General features: G+C 40.4%; 3 protein-coding genes across 3 annotated transcripts; 1 reads left to right on the top strand and 2 right to left on the bottom strand.

Moving 5' to 3' along the window:
• Positions 1-4,790: 4,790 nt before the first annotated feature.
• BDCG_03966 (uncharacterized protein) lies at positions 4,791-7,163 on the top strand (the record flags this gene model as incomplete). The annotated part of the gene is made up of 1 exon (XM_045419634.1): positions 4,791-7,163. One exon carries the CDS (start codon positions 4,791-4,793, stop codon positions 7,161-7,163), a length of 2,373 nt encoding a protein of 790 aa, XP_045275889.1.
• Positions 7,164-10,053: 2,890 nt separating this feature from the next.
• On the bottom strand, positions 10,054-10,637 carry BDCG_16825 (uncharacterized protein; the record flags this gene model as incomplete). The annotated part of the gene is made up of 2 exons (XM_045426020.1): positions 10,054-10,418; positions 10,565-10,637. The coding sequence occupies 2 exons, from the start codon at positions 10,635-10,637 to the stop codon at positions 10,054-10,056; spliced, it is 438 nt and encodes a 145-aa protein (XP_045280700.1).
• A 216-nt stretch (positions 10,638-10,853) lies between these two features.
• BDCG_16824 (uncharacterized protein) lies at positions 10,854-11,314 on the bottom strand (the record flags this gene model as incomplete). Its single annotated transcript, XM_045426019.1, has 2 exons — positions 10,854-10,964; positions 11,018-11,314. 2 exons carry the CDS (start codon positions 11,312-11,314, stop codon positions 10,854-10,856), a joined length of 408 nt encoding a protein of 135 aa, XP_045280699.1.
• Positions 11,315-16,533: the final 5,219 nt, after the last annotated feature.

Below are 16,533 nucleotides of genomic sequence, written 5' to 3'. Positions count from 1 at the left end.
AAATATTCTAGTCATTATTAACTGACTAAATAAGAATATAATATTAAAATCTTATAATAAGATGAATACTGAACAAGTCACTGAAGCCTTCTTATAAAGTTTATTCTATCAGATATATGAATTACTGAGATTAATAGTATTAGATTAAGACTACTAATTTATGAGTACTCTCTGAATAAGAATCTGTCAAGTTCTCAGAATTATATACTATCTATTAACTATCTATCACTCTAAGACTGATAATACATCAGAATAGATAATTCAGACTGTAAAGAATTATCTTTATAAGTTCTGTAATCACTTATAAGATGATTAACATAATCTTCTTCTACATATAGAGATTGTTATTAACAGTTAAAATGCTGTTTTAATAGAGATAAGTCTGTTCTTTCTTATATATAAGTATTATATAAAAGTGTTGAATCTTCTAGAGATTATACAGTTTATATCAAACTTCTACAGTTTAATTCAGATCACTGATAATATAATAATAAAGCTCTAAGATATCTGTGACTGAGTAGAGATCTTCATAATAACTGTGAAATAAGACTAAGAAGATTAAATTAATATCTGATGAGATTCTACAGAGTAGTATAAGATAGAAGATCTTGTATAATTGAATCTCAAGAATATATAAATCACATGTTCATCTTGTATACTAGACTATCATCATATCAGATATAAAGTGATAGAGATTTTAGATAGTTATAACTATTATCTTAACATATTATCAGAAATTTATAATATATTTCACATGAGCTTGCTCTGTTATGTTATCACTGATCTGTTCTCTTCTCAGCTGACTTCTAACTGACAGCTGTCAGACATCATAGAAGAAGATAATGAGCTTAAGTAAGAGATTGAAAATATTCTCAATGAGAGATTCTACAGCTGTGACTGATAATATCTTATAAAATAAGTCAGCTATAATTAACTAATCTGAACTCTGAGTTCTATATTATCTGAAACAGTGATTCTTGACTGATGAGAACTGCTTCTGAAAAGAGAGAACTAATATGACAGACTGTGCCTGATCAATTATATAGACTATTTCATTACACTTTATAGATTCTTTTATTCCTGATCACTGATTCACAGCTGCTATGAACATATATAGTGTACACTTCAATTCTCAGCCATTTCTGATTGCTGATCCTTAGCCGCTACAAATGTGTGTAGCATACACTTCAATTCTCAGTTATTCTCAATCACTGATTCTCAGTCACTATGAATGCATGTATATTCTTCCACTCTGAAGCTTCACTGCGTACATCATCACATACATGTATAAATATTTATCTCAATCACTGATTCTTACACTTTCTCTTTCTTTCCTTTTCTAATGTTTTTATCTTTGTTATATAAGACCTATCAATATTATACTGATCTATTCAGCGTAGGCCTCTTACACCTACATATATAAAAGACCGCATAATAGATAAATCTTAATAATATAATTAACTACTCTATTATATCATCTTTATTAAATACTGTATAATAAGATTAATTAAATTAATAATAAGAGTATTAAATATTCTAATTCTGATCTCAGATATAGTTACAAAGTCAGTCTAAATATTATAGTCTCTGACTGTATATATTTATAATAAAAGAATAATAATAATAATAATACTTTTATTTCACTATTTTTAAGTTAAATCTGATTATTTTTCACATCATTTCTGAAAAAAGTGATTCATTTTTAGATTTTTTTAATACTCAGTTCTGATAAAATTCATGTTAAGAAATGTATGAAATTAAATTAAATAAAATTAAATGTGAAATTCATAGTCTTATCAGTCAGTTTAAATGAGATTGTAAAGTATTCAGAAATCAGATTCATATACTTAATTTTCTATATTAAAAGTATACTTATACTTTGCTAATTAGTTAATATAATATATTTATAAAATAACTAACTAATCAGCAACTGATTAAGTAATAGTAAATTATTAATAATATGTACTGTGTTTTCATTGACAACTTCTGTATACTTCTCATATAAATTATATTGATTTAAATCAAGATCAAACACATCTTTATTATCATTAATAATAAAAGAATCTTATTTATTTATTTTGACTGTGTTTATTAGAATGTACAAGAATGTAAAATCTCATCTCAGTTCTAATCTCAGCTGACTCATTTTTTGACTTGGGTCAGCTCACTAGCACTAGCGCGCTCAACTGACCTACGCGAGGGGTCAGTTGACGTGTAACCTGCGTTGACTTTCAGACTTCAGCAGCTGGAATTCCCGATGCTTCAGGCGTTCGTCATCCATTCCGCTGGGCATATCCTATTCTCGTCGTGACAGGGCGTCGGAGGTGGCGTTGTCCTTTCCTGGGCGGAAGTTGATCTCAAAGTCAGAGCGGCTTAAGAACTCTGCCCATCTGACCTGTCGTTCATTTAAGCGTCGAGTGGTCATAAAGTACTTCAAGTTCTTGTGGTCCGAGATGACCTTGAAGTGTCCAGTATTCCGTAAGCACGAGTGCCACTCCTCTAGGCAGCGTATGATAGCGAGCAACTCCTTATCGTGTATATCATAGTTGCACTCCGCCGGCGAGTTCTTCTTGGAGTAGAAGGCACACGGTCGCAAGACTCCTTTGTCGTTGTATTGGGACAGGACTCCTCTAGTTACGTAGCTAGATGAGTCCGTTTCAACAACCGTGGTCCGTTTCGGGTCAAACTGCAGAAGCATGGGTGCCGATAGAAACATGTCCTTGAGATCTTCGAAAGCCTGGTCCGCTTGGTCCGTCCATCTGAAAGCCGTGTCCTTTTTCGTTAGTTCCACTAGGGGGGCTACAATCTTGGAGAAGTTCTTGATAAACCGTGGGTAGAAGTTCGCGAAGCCTAAGAATCCTCGTACACCCTTGGTCGTCTTGGGGCCCGTCCATTCCTTGATAGCCTTAGCCTTGTCGGGGTCCATACGGATCCCCTTGCCCGCCTCAATGATGAAACCTAAGTACATGGTCGAGGTTACCTCAAACTCGCACTTGTCGATGTCCAGTTGAAGGCCGGCCTCTTTCACCTTGGTCAAGACCTTCCTGACGTTATCCCGATGTTGCTATAAACTTCCAGAGGAGAAAACCAGTATGTCGTCAATATACGCTTAACAGAACTCATCCAAGTACTCGCGCAGGGTCCAATTGATGAACTTTTGAAACGTGTTTGGGGCGTTAGCCAAACCAAAGGGAGTAACCAACCATTCATAGAGTCCATAGCGTGTTCGGAGAGCAGTCATCCATTCGTCTCCTTCAGCGATGCGAATCTTGTGGAAGGCGGCGATAACATCCATCTTCGTAAACCACTTAGCGCGCCCGATCCGTTCCAGAGTCTCGTTGATCAAGGGCAGCGGATATCGGTCTTTCTTTGTTAGGGCGTTGAGTCCGCGGTAGTCCACGCAAAAGCGTAGGCCTCCACTAGGTTTCTTCGTAAACAAGACCGGGGCTACCGCAGGGGAGTTATTTACTCACCCTATTGAAACCCTCTTCAAGAAGTTCGTTGAGCGTTTTCCGTAGTACCAGTAGTTTATAGAGGGGGGGGGGGGGGCGACATCCTTTCTATCAACCTTTTCCAGAGTTACTGAGTGGTGCACACTGGGCCCGCGTAGTGGTGGCAGCCGGTCTGCAGCTTCTCTGCTGAAGACTTCCAAGAATTCGTGGTAGTACTTAGGTAGCTTCTCTACTGAGTTGGAGTGCTTCTTGACAAGTAGGGCCATTTGAATATCGGCCAAGCTGGGGGCAAACACACTGGTGGTATCTTTCCGGTTCCGTTGGACATATCGTGCGTAGGCAATCGTAGAGATCTGAGGTAGTTCCATTTTTCGGTGCGCGTTTTCCTGGACCACAATACCTGAGTCGAAGCGCAGAGTTCTCGCGCGGCAATCCGGGATGGCACCAGATTCATTCAACCATGGGACACCTAGGAGCATATCGCTGTCTCCGCAGTTCTTAACAATGTACATGTAAGCTTTCATTTGCACATATCCTGCGATGTCAAGCTCAAGACAGGCTACTTCCGTTATTTCTTCGTAGACCTCACCGCTATAACCTTCCACATCACGGGGAATGATAGAGATACGCGGGAGCTAGCACTTCGTAGCAAAACAAGAGGAAATGATTCCATAAGAAGAGCAACCAGAATCTATCATTGCTATCGCATTAACTTCTTTATTAACAACAGCAGACATCTTAGTTGGTTCCTCATCCATCTTAGGCTTGAATTTCTCCCATCCTGCCAGTGCTTGCTCCATAGTAGGCCCTTGACTGCGTTTTTCGTCAAGGGGTACTGTACTCTTTTCCCTGCTCATTCTCTGATTCAAGGCTGGACTCTCTCATACTGAGTCGAGCCGATTCGGGTTCCAACTGGGGCTCCATCCTAGCCACTCGCGTTGATCGTGGGGGCGAGGGTCGTCGTGGTGGTTGGTACGGGCAACGGCTTATTTATCCAATAGCTAAGATGCATCTTAGGAACCATACGCGTCCGAGGCAAGAAAGGGCATCTTTCAAAACTTGTATGGTAGACATGGGTATAAAAGACAAGGGAGACTGATTTATATAAATACATGTAAGAATAAAAAAGTAGAATTGTTGATTATCACTCAGCCAATAATGTCATTTATAGTTCAACAGAATCTGAAACTAATATTCTTACATGTATAAATATCAGCCAGTTCCACCTCGGTCGAGAATAAAAAACCTCAAGGTTTGGCCTGTCCAAATTTTAACTTCATCCTCCAACACTCTTTTCGTCAACATCAATCCAAGCCTTATAGATTTTCTATTGCTAGCATGGTAGAGTTATCATTAGATGAGATTACTTTGATTGAGAAATACCCTCTAAGATCACTCGATCGCTTACGTGGCTTGCTTCAAGGGACAGAGCAGCCTCACTTGGAATCCTACGATGGTGTTGCTGGTGATCCCGATCAAACAGATCAAATGAAAATATCGAAGGTTCTAATTGCTTTGATGGATGAAAAGGCAGCCTATAATCTCCGTCCACCAACAAGCAGCCAGGATGTCATATCAGAACTCGCGAAATTATTGACTTGCCTTCGAGAAAGCAACTACAGCTATGACCATTACCAACCACTCGTCCAACCCATCATACAAAGCGCACCCGACACCGACATCTGGAAAGCTGTCTTCAACTTCATCACCTCGGTCACACATGCTGAAAGGTCCACACCTCCTCCCAGGTCATCACTGCCTATTCTACAGACCCCGCGCTCGCGCAACACCAGCAGCCTCGCCAACTCATCTGAGCTTCGAACAAACATTGATCACATGCTGAGGGAGGAACTGTTGGGAGACCTTCATGCGGATATTCCTGGGTTTTATGCTGCTTATTTTGATGATATCGAGGGGCTCAGATCGACCGCGCAGACCGTGTTTGAGAACTGCAAGTCTGGTGACAGTCCCATCTACAGCGAGGAGAGTGGATGGAAGGATTGGCCTAGCAATGCAGACGAGAAGCCTGTACTGGACTGGCTAACTGAAACCATCAACCAGCTTGTGCAGTTTGCGGAAGATCACAATCCAACTAGAACAGTCGTCCGCAGGCCATTGGCCCAGCCTGCTCAGCCGATTGCCGGATCCATCGCAAAGCGAAAACTCGACATTGGATTTGTGGATGATCCGGGTGCCACACAGGACAAACAGTGCAAGTGGTCACAGATCCTGGTGCCGGGAGAACTGAAGAATGACCGAAAGTATGACATGCCTTCTGGGGCGAGACTCGATCTGGCCAGATATGCCCGAGAAGTGCTATCCGCGCAGGACAACCGCCGCTTTGTCCTTGGTTTCACACTGTGCGGGCCGCTCCTGCGCGTCTGGGAATTCGACCGTTGCGGCGGGATCGGCTCGGAGGAGATCAACATCAACAAGGATGGCTTTCAGTTCATCATGGTGATCCTGGGATTCCTTTTCATGGACCAACAGCAGCTTGGTTTTGATCCGACCATTGTCACAGTAGGCAGTCAGCGCTACATTGAGATTCAGCGCGATGGTAAGAAGGAGCGTCTAGTGATTGATGAGGTGATTCTACGGGCACGCTGTGTCGCGGGCCGAGCCACAACCTGCTGGAAAGCTCATCGCGAAACAGACAAGTCGCGGATCCCCCTGGTAATCAAGGACTCTTGGCAGTATCCGGAGCGCCATGAGGAAGGGGAACTGCTACAAGAGGCGATGGAGAGGGGAGCCACGCGCGTTGCTCGATATGATTTCCACGAAACTGTCCAGGTGGACGGCAAGGACGATGATGTGCATACTATTCGAAAGGGTCTAGAGGTCACTACGTCGAAATCCAAGAAGGGTAGCTTGCAGGTGGCCCTGAGGAGGAGTGCATCTAATAGAGGCTGTACCAGCCGAAGCAGCACCATCGGGCAGAAACGGTCTTCTGATTGTGTGGACACAATACTTCGCTCTCCCCCCAGCAAACGTACCCAGTCCAGCTCTCCAATAAAGCGTCCTGCACACAGTAGCCCTCCAAATCGAGTGCACCGTCGCGTCATTGTTCGAGATTACGGGAAGCCTATCTATGAAAGCAGCTCAAGAGTGGCTCTACTTGTTGGAATGGAAGGCTGCATTGTAGGATATGAATCCCTGTACTCCAAGGCTGGGTTGATTCAAAGTGATATCTCGCCGCAAAATCTTTTGGTCAATGAAGATGATGACAACCCTTCATGGCGGTCCTTCTTGATTGACCTTGACCTTGCCATCCGAACGCAACGCGACGGGTTCTCAGGAACACGGGGCAAGACTGGCACCAGAGCTTTCATGGCGATCGGTGTGTTGTATGGGGAGAAGCACTCATTCATGCATGATCTTGAGTCGTTCTTCTGGGTGCTTTTCTGGATATGTGTTCACTACGAAGGCCCGGGTAAGAGCAAGCTTGTTGAGGATTTTGAGGAATGGAACTACATGAGCACGGAAAAACTTGCCGGCGCAAAGAAAGGATTGATAAGTGATGAATCGGATTTCCTTAGAATTGTGGATGACAATTTCACTCCATATTACCGACCACTGGTCCCCTGGGCAAACAGGCTACGGCGGATTGTGTTTCCAAACAGCGGACGATGGAAAGAAATAAACCCAAACCTAGGTTCAGAAATGAGAAAAATACTTCAAGATGCACAGAAAGATCCGGAGGTCACAGATTAGATTATGCTTAGATATTCGACTGTCCCGGTAACAATCTTCCACCACCACCATCTCCAGAGCATAATCCACCAGGCTCTTTGCAAAGTTGCATGTTCACCGTGCGCATTTGCGTTAATATTGATGAGAGCGCCTCGAGACACCACTAGCGCTAGTCTCGTCGTAGTTAGCCTCCAGCCATTCGGGCCGGATCATATAGATGATCCGCCGTTGCAGAGTTTTCATCCTTTCTATTTTTCACCATTCCCGCTGAGCTCGATGGCGACTTAGTTAGGTTTACATCGATCTCATCTGAGCTTTTTCCCTTGTTTCGTGGTTTCTAGAGCTTCCACCTCCATGCTAGAGAGTTCGCGAGCAGTAGGCATACGGATGATGGGTGGCCAATCATGTTGACACTCATGTAATCCACTATGTAGTTTAGCCCTTACTGCGTAGGTAGGTTAGGGTTAGCCGCGCGCGCTGTCGCACTGGCACCATGGAGTTCATGGCTATCGAGGTGCTGCTCAACATCGATCATACATATCGACATGATCTCGAGTCATTTTTCCATGTATTTATCTGGCAGTGCGCCCGTCGCAGCTGTGGCGTGTGGCCAAATCGCCCGCGAAAGCAGTGGGTTGATTTGTATGTGCACCAACAGTGAGTGGCTATTCCAGAATCCGTGCCTGGAACAATTTCTCCTTCTTCATCCATCTCCGGGAAATGTAGGGTGTGTCAACCAGGTCAGTAACCTTGCGGGTGTCCATGCCCTGAGCCTAACACCAGGCTAGCTTCCTTGCAGCTTGTTTAAACAAAAAAAAAAAAACAAAAAAACTAAGTACAAAATGATTCCCATTGGCATGCCCATGTGCCTAGTAACAAGTAGGAACCATAAAGAAGTCAAAAAAATTGTCCCATCCATTTCCCATTCCATCAGTGATGTAGACTTGTTCGGGGTAAGTAGGTAGGGTGCCGGTGGCGATATCCCTAGTGTTGGCTTTAGGGACTTTCACTCGTTCGTTCGATACGGAGTGACGTTCGTTTACCATATCGAAAATTTAGCCGTTCAGGCTAAGGGATGTTTCGAATCTTGGGATTTCCGATCCTCTGAGCCTTTTCGAGGTTCCGGCAGATTCGTATGCACGTTAGTTTGTGCAGGGGATTTTCCTTTTCGGGTGCTCTATAGACCCTTGAAAAGGACGGCCGTTCGGTCGACGACCGTTAAGTACTACGTTAACCTAGTAGTCAGGATTCGACTTGAAATGTTGTTGTTGGTAGCTCTCTTGGTGCTCATTCGTTTGATCGGCTGTAAATTTCTACTTTCACCCAAGTAATGAGGGGATTCGGCTCGAAGAGTCGTGGGCAGCTTTCTTAGCTTATTGCATCAGTCAGTTGACAGCCAGAAAGCTCTACTTTAACCTAAGTAGACAGGGGAAACTGTCACCTATTCAGACATGTTACGCATCATCCTCACCCTCCCCAGGTTTGAGGTGTGGAAGCATAAGGGCTCATCAGAACAGTCTCAACCACCACAGAAACTCCTTTCTGAGTGATGTTAGGAATTGTCTTTACATTCCCACAACAAAATATGATGAAGAACTCAAGCTAGAGCTTCAGAATCTCTTTCAGGGCCAGTAGTGATTGAGGGCTGAGCCCAGATGTGGAGTGTTGGTTATCACTACTTCATATTTCAGAAGGAAATTATACAAGGGTGGATTGTCATCAGTGATTAGAATTGGAGTATCTAGCATAGATTAGAATATAAATGACTGACCAGTCATAACCTTCTCTGCAGCAAATTATTTAAAAATATCATGACACAAAATCAGAACATCTCTCTCAAAGGTAGTTTATTAACATTTTCATGTGAAAGCTAGCTGTTAAGAACACCAAACCGTATGCCTGTCAGGTCTAGACAATCAGGCACTGCTCTTTCAAATCTTATGTTCCCCCAACACCAGTGTTCTCCATTAGGACCTGACATGCCGGTGCTATTGTCAGGACTCATGATCCTCTGATTCACTGTGTTGGGTTTGTGTAGCTTTGATGCTTCTGCATTCAGATTGCTGAAGCTAGCATCAAAATTTCTCTTTCAAGAAACACAGTTACATCGAGGTTCCTCAATAGAGTGTCAGTTGAAATAGTGGTTTCAAAGTGCTAATATCCCTTCATAACACTGGTCGTCACAGCATGGGTGGGGACATTTGAGCTTGCTTTCGGTTTTCTTCTTCATCAGGTGTACCTCATCGATGTGATTAAGAAGGGTGGATTTAACCCTCCATTGTTGGAACCTTTCATCAGGTTGCATGCTCTCATCTCCTAAGCAGTCCGGACAAAACCCTGGGGCAACAAGGGTGTAATGAAGGGTAAGGATGCCACATCATGGTTGCAAGTTGTTGAGGTGAAAGGTACAATGCTCTTTCCAAGCCATAGGGTCAGGAAAACACTTAGCACACAAGTAACAGTACTTGAGAAACAAGCAATTCGTTCGGCGATGAGCCTGTTTCCCATTCTTATATTGCTGCTGATATGGAGTGGCATTGCATGACTTCCTGCAGCACTGTAAAATATGCTTCAAACAGGACTGCAACGCGAGGCTTCAAGTAATTAGTGCTAGAGAGTTCATTGTATGGGGCATGCATACCTAGTCATCTTTGTTGAGCACACAGGGCAACACTCATCCAATGGTGCCTCTCCTGGATAGTATGCAACTCACTCCCTCGAGATGCAAAGATTCACCATGTCTTGCAAACACTGCATACCAGCTTTGCTATCCAACAAGGTTTTCATGAAGAGATTTATCTCTCAGGCAGCTTCTCTCTGGCATAAATTTTCAGCAAATCTCAAATATAGAGGTTGTATCTCTCTCTGTGAATTCATTTCCTGTTGAAATCCACCAGTTTTCTCTATATTCCTATAATTTTTGACGGCGCATCTTCAATGCTTTATTATAGAGCTTGGCTTGTTCGCGGACAAGGTCTTCATGGTCCCTAGGGTGTTTTCCAATCTTCTTTGTAAGTTCTGTGATTTTAAAGTTTATATCAATCATTTCTGCATCTCTCTCAAGTTCAACAATCACCTCGGCATCAAGGTGTTGCGGAACATTGGTATCTCTATGGTGTGCCATGCTCTGTTCCATTTCCAGAACCTCGTGATCAGGAGCTAGGCCCCAAAAACAGGCCTGAATGTCGAGGGCGAGGACCTTTGATTGGTATTTAAGGTATGTGTTGGGATCTTCATGATAGAGTGCTTGGCTCCGACTAGCTTCTGATGTGTTGACTGAAACGCGGTAAGCGAAGGCTCTTTGGATAGTAAGGGGTACAGACCATCAAATGCATTGGCAACACCACCTCCAATCCCATGAACTCTAAGACGATCACGAAAGCAAGCTCGCTTTGATAAATTTAAGAAATGATGCCGCATACACGAGAAGGTCATACCACGGTAGCTGTTGGGACCAGCTGCAGTGACCATACAAAGCACTGGAACATTCTTCATGCTATCCTCCCATTCAAGGGTCCATGACTCATGTCCTTTGGGCGGGTTTGCTTAGCAATTCCTGAACTGTGCAAATCCCCTTGAATGCTCGATCTGCGATACTGATGGCACCCAACCAGAAAATGAAATTTTTTCCCAACACTTCTTGCTCTCCTATCCAGTTCCTCGACCTATTTCAATCCAAGTATAACTAAGTGATAATGGGCCAGGCAAGACTTATGTCAAACCTTCATCATTGTATCGATTTCCTTTCAAAAATTCTGGGTCAAGAGTCGCCCAGTACTTTACCCGGCCCCCCGCAATCCATCTCAAATTAAATGTAAGGTGCTATAATCACAGTTAGCTTGCTTTTGAAATGTCTCCTAAGCTTAAAAACTGACCTGATAATATAAACATTCATTGGATCCATGGTAAGCGCTAGATTCCACAATAGAGCCTGCTCTTGCTCCCGAAGCCGAAAATAGAGACAAAAGAAAACCTAGGTAGACTGTTATATGTTCGTGTTCATAATCGTGGTCGTCATCGCCGAATAACTGATCCAGATGATATTCAATATCCTCCTTGGTAACAGGAAATTTATCTCTATGTTTGGTCTTTTTTTTTTCACTCTGAAATGAAAGCAGACATATGGTTGCAAGCCGTATCCTGCGCTGGAATCTCGATGTGCGTAGCAACATAGTCTTCAGCAAAGTTTTTCAGAGTTTATATTGAGAGATCAGGCTCATGCTTAGCAAACTCTTTATCTGCTGATTCACTGTGAAAAACCCTCCACCTACTTGATAATTAGTTATGATACAGCAGTTATTTTCTCACATTAACACTCACAATATCCAGTTCTCAACCACTCTGGCATACTTGTCATCAGTAGCAGGTGTCTTCTTTCTGTGACATATCATGTTTTCACTACTTTCCTTCTCTTTCTGATAAGCAATGGTAAAACCACAACTGTCAGCAAGTTGTTGACATTTCTTAACATGTTTCAAAAAGAGTTCTTCGACGGAAACACGAGGCATCTTTGGTCACGTGATTCAGAAAGTTGACACTACTATCACTTATTGTTGGGGGTCCCGCGGTTGGTCGGCCCTTCTACCAGCAGTGCGCTGGTGGTGATCGAGCTCTTTTGCCCCAGTAGCCTACAGGTTATGAGACTGTTAAGCGTGAGCCCCGCTGTGGTCAACATGCATGGGTTTGATCCCAGAATGGACTTAAAAATTCCTAACAAATATCCTGGACATTTTAACAGTGCCAAGAGACATCCCAGGAGTGTGCCCTAGAAGTCCTGTGAGCCCTAGGACTGACTGAGTCCATTATTAGAGGAGCCATTGTGGGGAGGCCACTGAAGGGAGCCACTGAGGGGAAGTACTGTACTCTGTGGTAGCTGGTCCGAGGGGGGGTGTTGAGGGTCCCGCGGTTGGTCGGCCCTTCTACCAGCAGGCGCTGGTGGTGATTGAGCTCTTTTGCCCCAGTAGCCTACACTTATCTCAGCGGGCTCAGACCTCTGGCTCGGTTTGAACGGGTTGCAGCATTATTATTAACTAATCCGGCATGACACTAACCTACTTTTGATACAAGTCATGTCAGGTCACGTGATCTGGCTTACTAATCCTTCCACCATATAACTTTCCACAAGCTAGCAACCTTTCAATCACACAAGCTTTACACCTTCCACAGGTTATGAGACCTGTTTTGCACAAAATCACTGTCAATTCGGGATTCCTTGTTAATATAATCATTATTTGAACTACTGCTTCATTTGATATGCTCATCAGAAGTTAAAATCATCTTATTCTATCAGTATTGATGTATTTGAGATCTTGATAATCAATAATACTACTACTCACTTAAAAAAGAGACTTGCAGAAAACATATCACATTTGCAAAAAAAAAGTAAGAAAAGAGAATGATATTGACAAGGATTCAATAAATGAATATCAAGATAATGAATTTAATACAATCTCACTTATATACACATTCATAATCTCATGTTCTTTTCACTGAATCAGTTGCAGTTGATAATGATGATGATTCTTCATATTCATACTCTGTCAGTGAACATTCTTCTGAAGTCTTTGAAAGCTTCATTAATGAAACACTCTCTCAATTCAAAGCTGATTTAAATACAGCTTCTGACACGGTCAGGCCGGCTCTCTGATCTACTCAACAGCTTGATAAAGCTGGTTCTCTTGATAAGAATAATGAACATTCAGATGTTTACTGTTTAAATAAGGCAATATCAAATCAATAGATGAAGTATCTCAAGATAATACTTGAGATGAACAAGAGAAAGCAAAGAGTTCTAGAACTCAAACTACAACTGAAAAAACTCTGTTAACAGAGATTCTCATTCTCTACAGATTGATCACAGAATGTCAACAATTATTCTGTCATTATATTAACAGTCTGTACAGTCACATGAAATTCTAATCTCAGTGAAAGATTGAAATTCAATCTTTATAAATCAGATAGCTGTGTTGACAAGGCAATCTCTCAATTTAAGAAAGATATCAAGAATACTGTGAGATTAAACAGTTTAACTGATACATTCAATTACATCACATGAAGTATCTTCATGAAATTGAAACTGATTGATGCACAGTGCTGATATATAATAGAGAAACAACAGATTCAGAACTCTCTACAAAGAGATGACAAATGAGTATCATTCTGAGATGTCAGAAATCAGTGACTCTACACATTTATCTTGAACTTCTTGAATGCAGGTGTCAGACCATGTTTCTTCAAGTATAATGAAAATTGAATCACTTATACTCTATGAAATGTGATTAAATAGAAATACTCTGTTCTCAAAACACAGTTATATTATAAGACAGTTCTGAAATTCATATCTCTTGATAATACACAGATCATCAATCTACACACATTCTTTAATAAGTTTCAGTCTGTCATTATAAAATTGAAGATGTTGAATACTTCTCTCTCAGATGCATAAATATTTGATATCTTCTACTCAGTTCTACTCAACAATTGAAGAAATTACATTCAGAAGAAGATAGAGAAGATACAGAATTCTAAATTCACAGCTGTGATATTGAATGTTGATTTTCTCATGAAGGAAATCCGTTCACAGCTTGATTCTTCAAAAGATAAAAAGAATCTGCAGAATATAGATTCTGCAGTTAACACAGCTATGACAGCTACAACAGTTACAACAACTATCAATTTAAACAACAATACATTGAATTCGGCCTGTGAAGACTGTACTGAATGTGATTGTAATAGTACTTAAGAGAGCTTCTGAAATCATCAGAGATCAGAAAACTCATCTACCTGTTCTGAATGTAAGAGATCTCACTTTGACATCTGTTAATTAATCAATTCAGACAGTGCTTCAGATAATTGAAGAATAAACAATACTGCAAGAATAAAGAAATTCAAGGAAAATAAGAAAAAGAACAATAGTGAGAGTAGAACTCAACTATTTATTACAGATGAATCAGACATCTATCAGATGACAAATCTCACAGAGATTATCAATGTGTCAGTCTGTTTCATGAAACCTCATAAGAATTCTCTCACTATATGAGATAGTGACGTCAGATGCCACATAGCAAGTGATAGATCACAATTTTCAGAACTTATAGCAATCAATGATTCAACAGTTCAAGTGACTAATAAGATCATTATAAAGATTCAGAGTGTCAGCACTGCATTCATTTCAGTGAGTGAAAGATTGATAGAATTCAATTATGTATACTACATGTTAGAGCTATCTGCAAATCTGATCTCTGCTGAACTTATGAAACATCAGAGCTATATTTATTATAATCTGTAAATTGATGCTGAGAACTACTTTGAGTTTCTGTTATCTATTAACAGTGATATCTTCTATATCAATCTGTTTTATAATAATATTTACATTCTATTCAACAGCTCACTGACATTTCATGAGATAATGAACAACTCAATGTATAAAGCAGTGATATATGTAACTGTTCTGAAATCAAAGACAATCTCAACAGATTACAATCTGAATACTGAGTCTTTGAGATCTTTCAGCTGTGAGAAGATTGAACAGTTAATCAACTCTAAGAATTCAGATACTGATTTCTTTATTATCTTATCTTTATCTCAATTATCTGCAGTCCTTCTGAAACAGCTTCTGATAGATGAGTGGCATCATCAACTTGATCATATCAGTGAAAATAGTATATTAAAAATGATCAGAGACTCATAATTTGATATTGTTATTATCAGTCTGAAGAAATTATCATTCTGTGCTATATATATTAAGTCTAAACAGAAACATGCTTTCTACAAGAATTCCACACCACATCATATCACCTGCAAGGCCTTGAAGATTTGAGTGAATATATTCAGTGATGATGAGACTCTTGAAACTGAGAATGATATATCATCTTACACTGGTAAGAAGCTTGCAATGATGATAACAGATAATGCTATCTGTATGAGATGAATATTTCTATTGAAACACAAGAATGAGACATTGAGATATCTACAGATCTTCAATCAATTCATCAAGAATCTGCTGAGATGTGGCATTGCAATCATTCACTCAGATTGTGAAGAATTGAATTCAAATGCAGTCACAGTATACATACTCAGTGAAGATATAAAATGAGAGCTGACTCTCTCTTATACTTCACAGCAAGATAAAGTATCTGAATAATTGATCAGTTTGATCATTGAGAAGTTCTGATTACTATTAATAGACTCTTCAGCTCTGAAAAAGATGTGAAGTGAGACAGTTATTACAGTCACAGAGCTGCTTAATCTTATGTCAATCTCAACAATATTGTATGAGAGCTCTGAAAATACAAAGTCAATTACACTGTATAAGACCTGGCTTGAAGCTCTATCTTCTGCACACAGTATTCACTGATGGGGTTGCAAAGCATTCTTGAAGATAGTCTTCAAACTCATCAATAAGATGGCTTTCTGTTTCAAAGAGTTGATTTTTATGAGTTATGATGATTTTATTAATTATAGATTGATGAACCTCTTCAACAGGCATTTATACATATCAAAAGACATCATCTTTCAGAAGAACCTTTATCTTGTCAATTCATCAATATTAATAATACACAACTCAAAGATTCTACTCAATACAGCTTATAAAGCAGCTGTGATGATTTCTTCAGTGATATCAGATCTACTCACTACAGTCTGTCAAGAGACTACAGTAATTTCTGATCTATTCATTGATGAGAAAATCCGATCTGAGTGTTCATTATTTCTCATATTCACTAATAATTGATGGATTGACTATGATATCTCCGCGAGAATACCTACTTTTTTAGTGCAGAATACACTGAACTTCTCAGAACTTACAGTTGAATCAGATGATTCTTTAACATCTATAAAAGATATCACTACAGTGAGAGAAGCTTCAGTGAGAGACAGTCTTGAAAACCTACTCATCAATCTCAAGATCACTGCACTTTCAATTCTGAAAAATCTCACATGTGTCAAAGCTTTCATGAAATGAAAGTATTATTATAAGGCCTGTGTTAAAGAGATCAACTGTTTGAAACAGATAGAAGTCTGATAACTGATTGAGAGAACATCACAAATGAGTGTTCTTCACAGTCAATGAGTATTTGATAAAAAGTTCAATAATATGAGTGATGTTATTCACTATAAGACCTGCTGAGTTATCTGTGAAAATCTTCAACAGAAGAGAGTCAATTACTCAAGAATCTTTGTATCTGTCATCTCTGCATTCATCTCATAAGCTCTCATAGCAATCTCAGTATCTCAGGAATGATATGTTCTGCAGATTGATATAATAACTGTATTTTTAAATGCTCAACTGCCTGCTGATGAACAGATATATATGAATTAATTCACAGAATTCTGCGAAGACTGTGATGATCTTGTGTGTGAGTTGATGCAGAGACTCTACAGTCTTAAGCAG

This window comes from Blastomyces dermatitidis, assembly GCF_000003525.1.
Source record: "Blastomyces dermatitidis ER-3 genomic scaffold supercont1.4, whole genome shotgun sequence".
NCBI classification, from domain to species: domain Eukaryota; kingdom Fungi; phylum Ascomycota; class Eurotiomycetes; order Onygenales; family Ajellomycetaceae; genus Blastomyces; species Blastomyces dermatitidis.
This window is presented reverse-complemented; position numbering and strand designations above follow the sequence as displayed.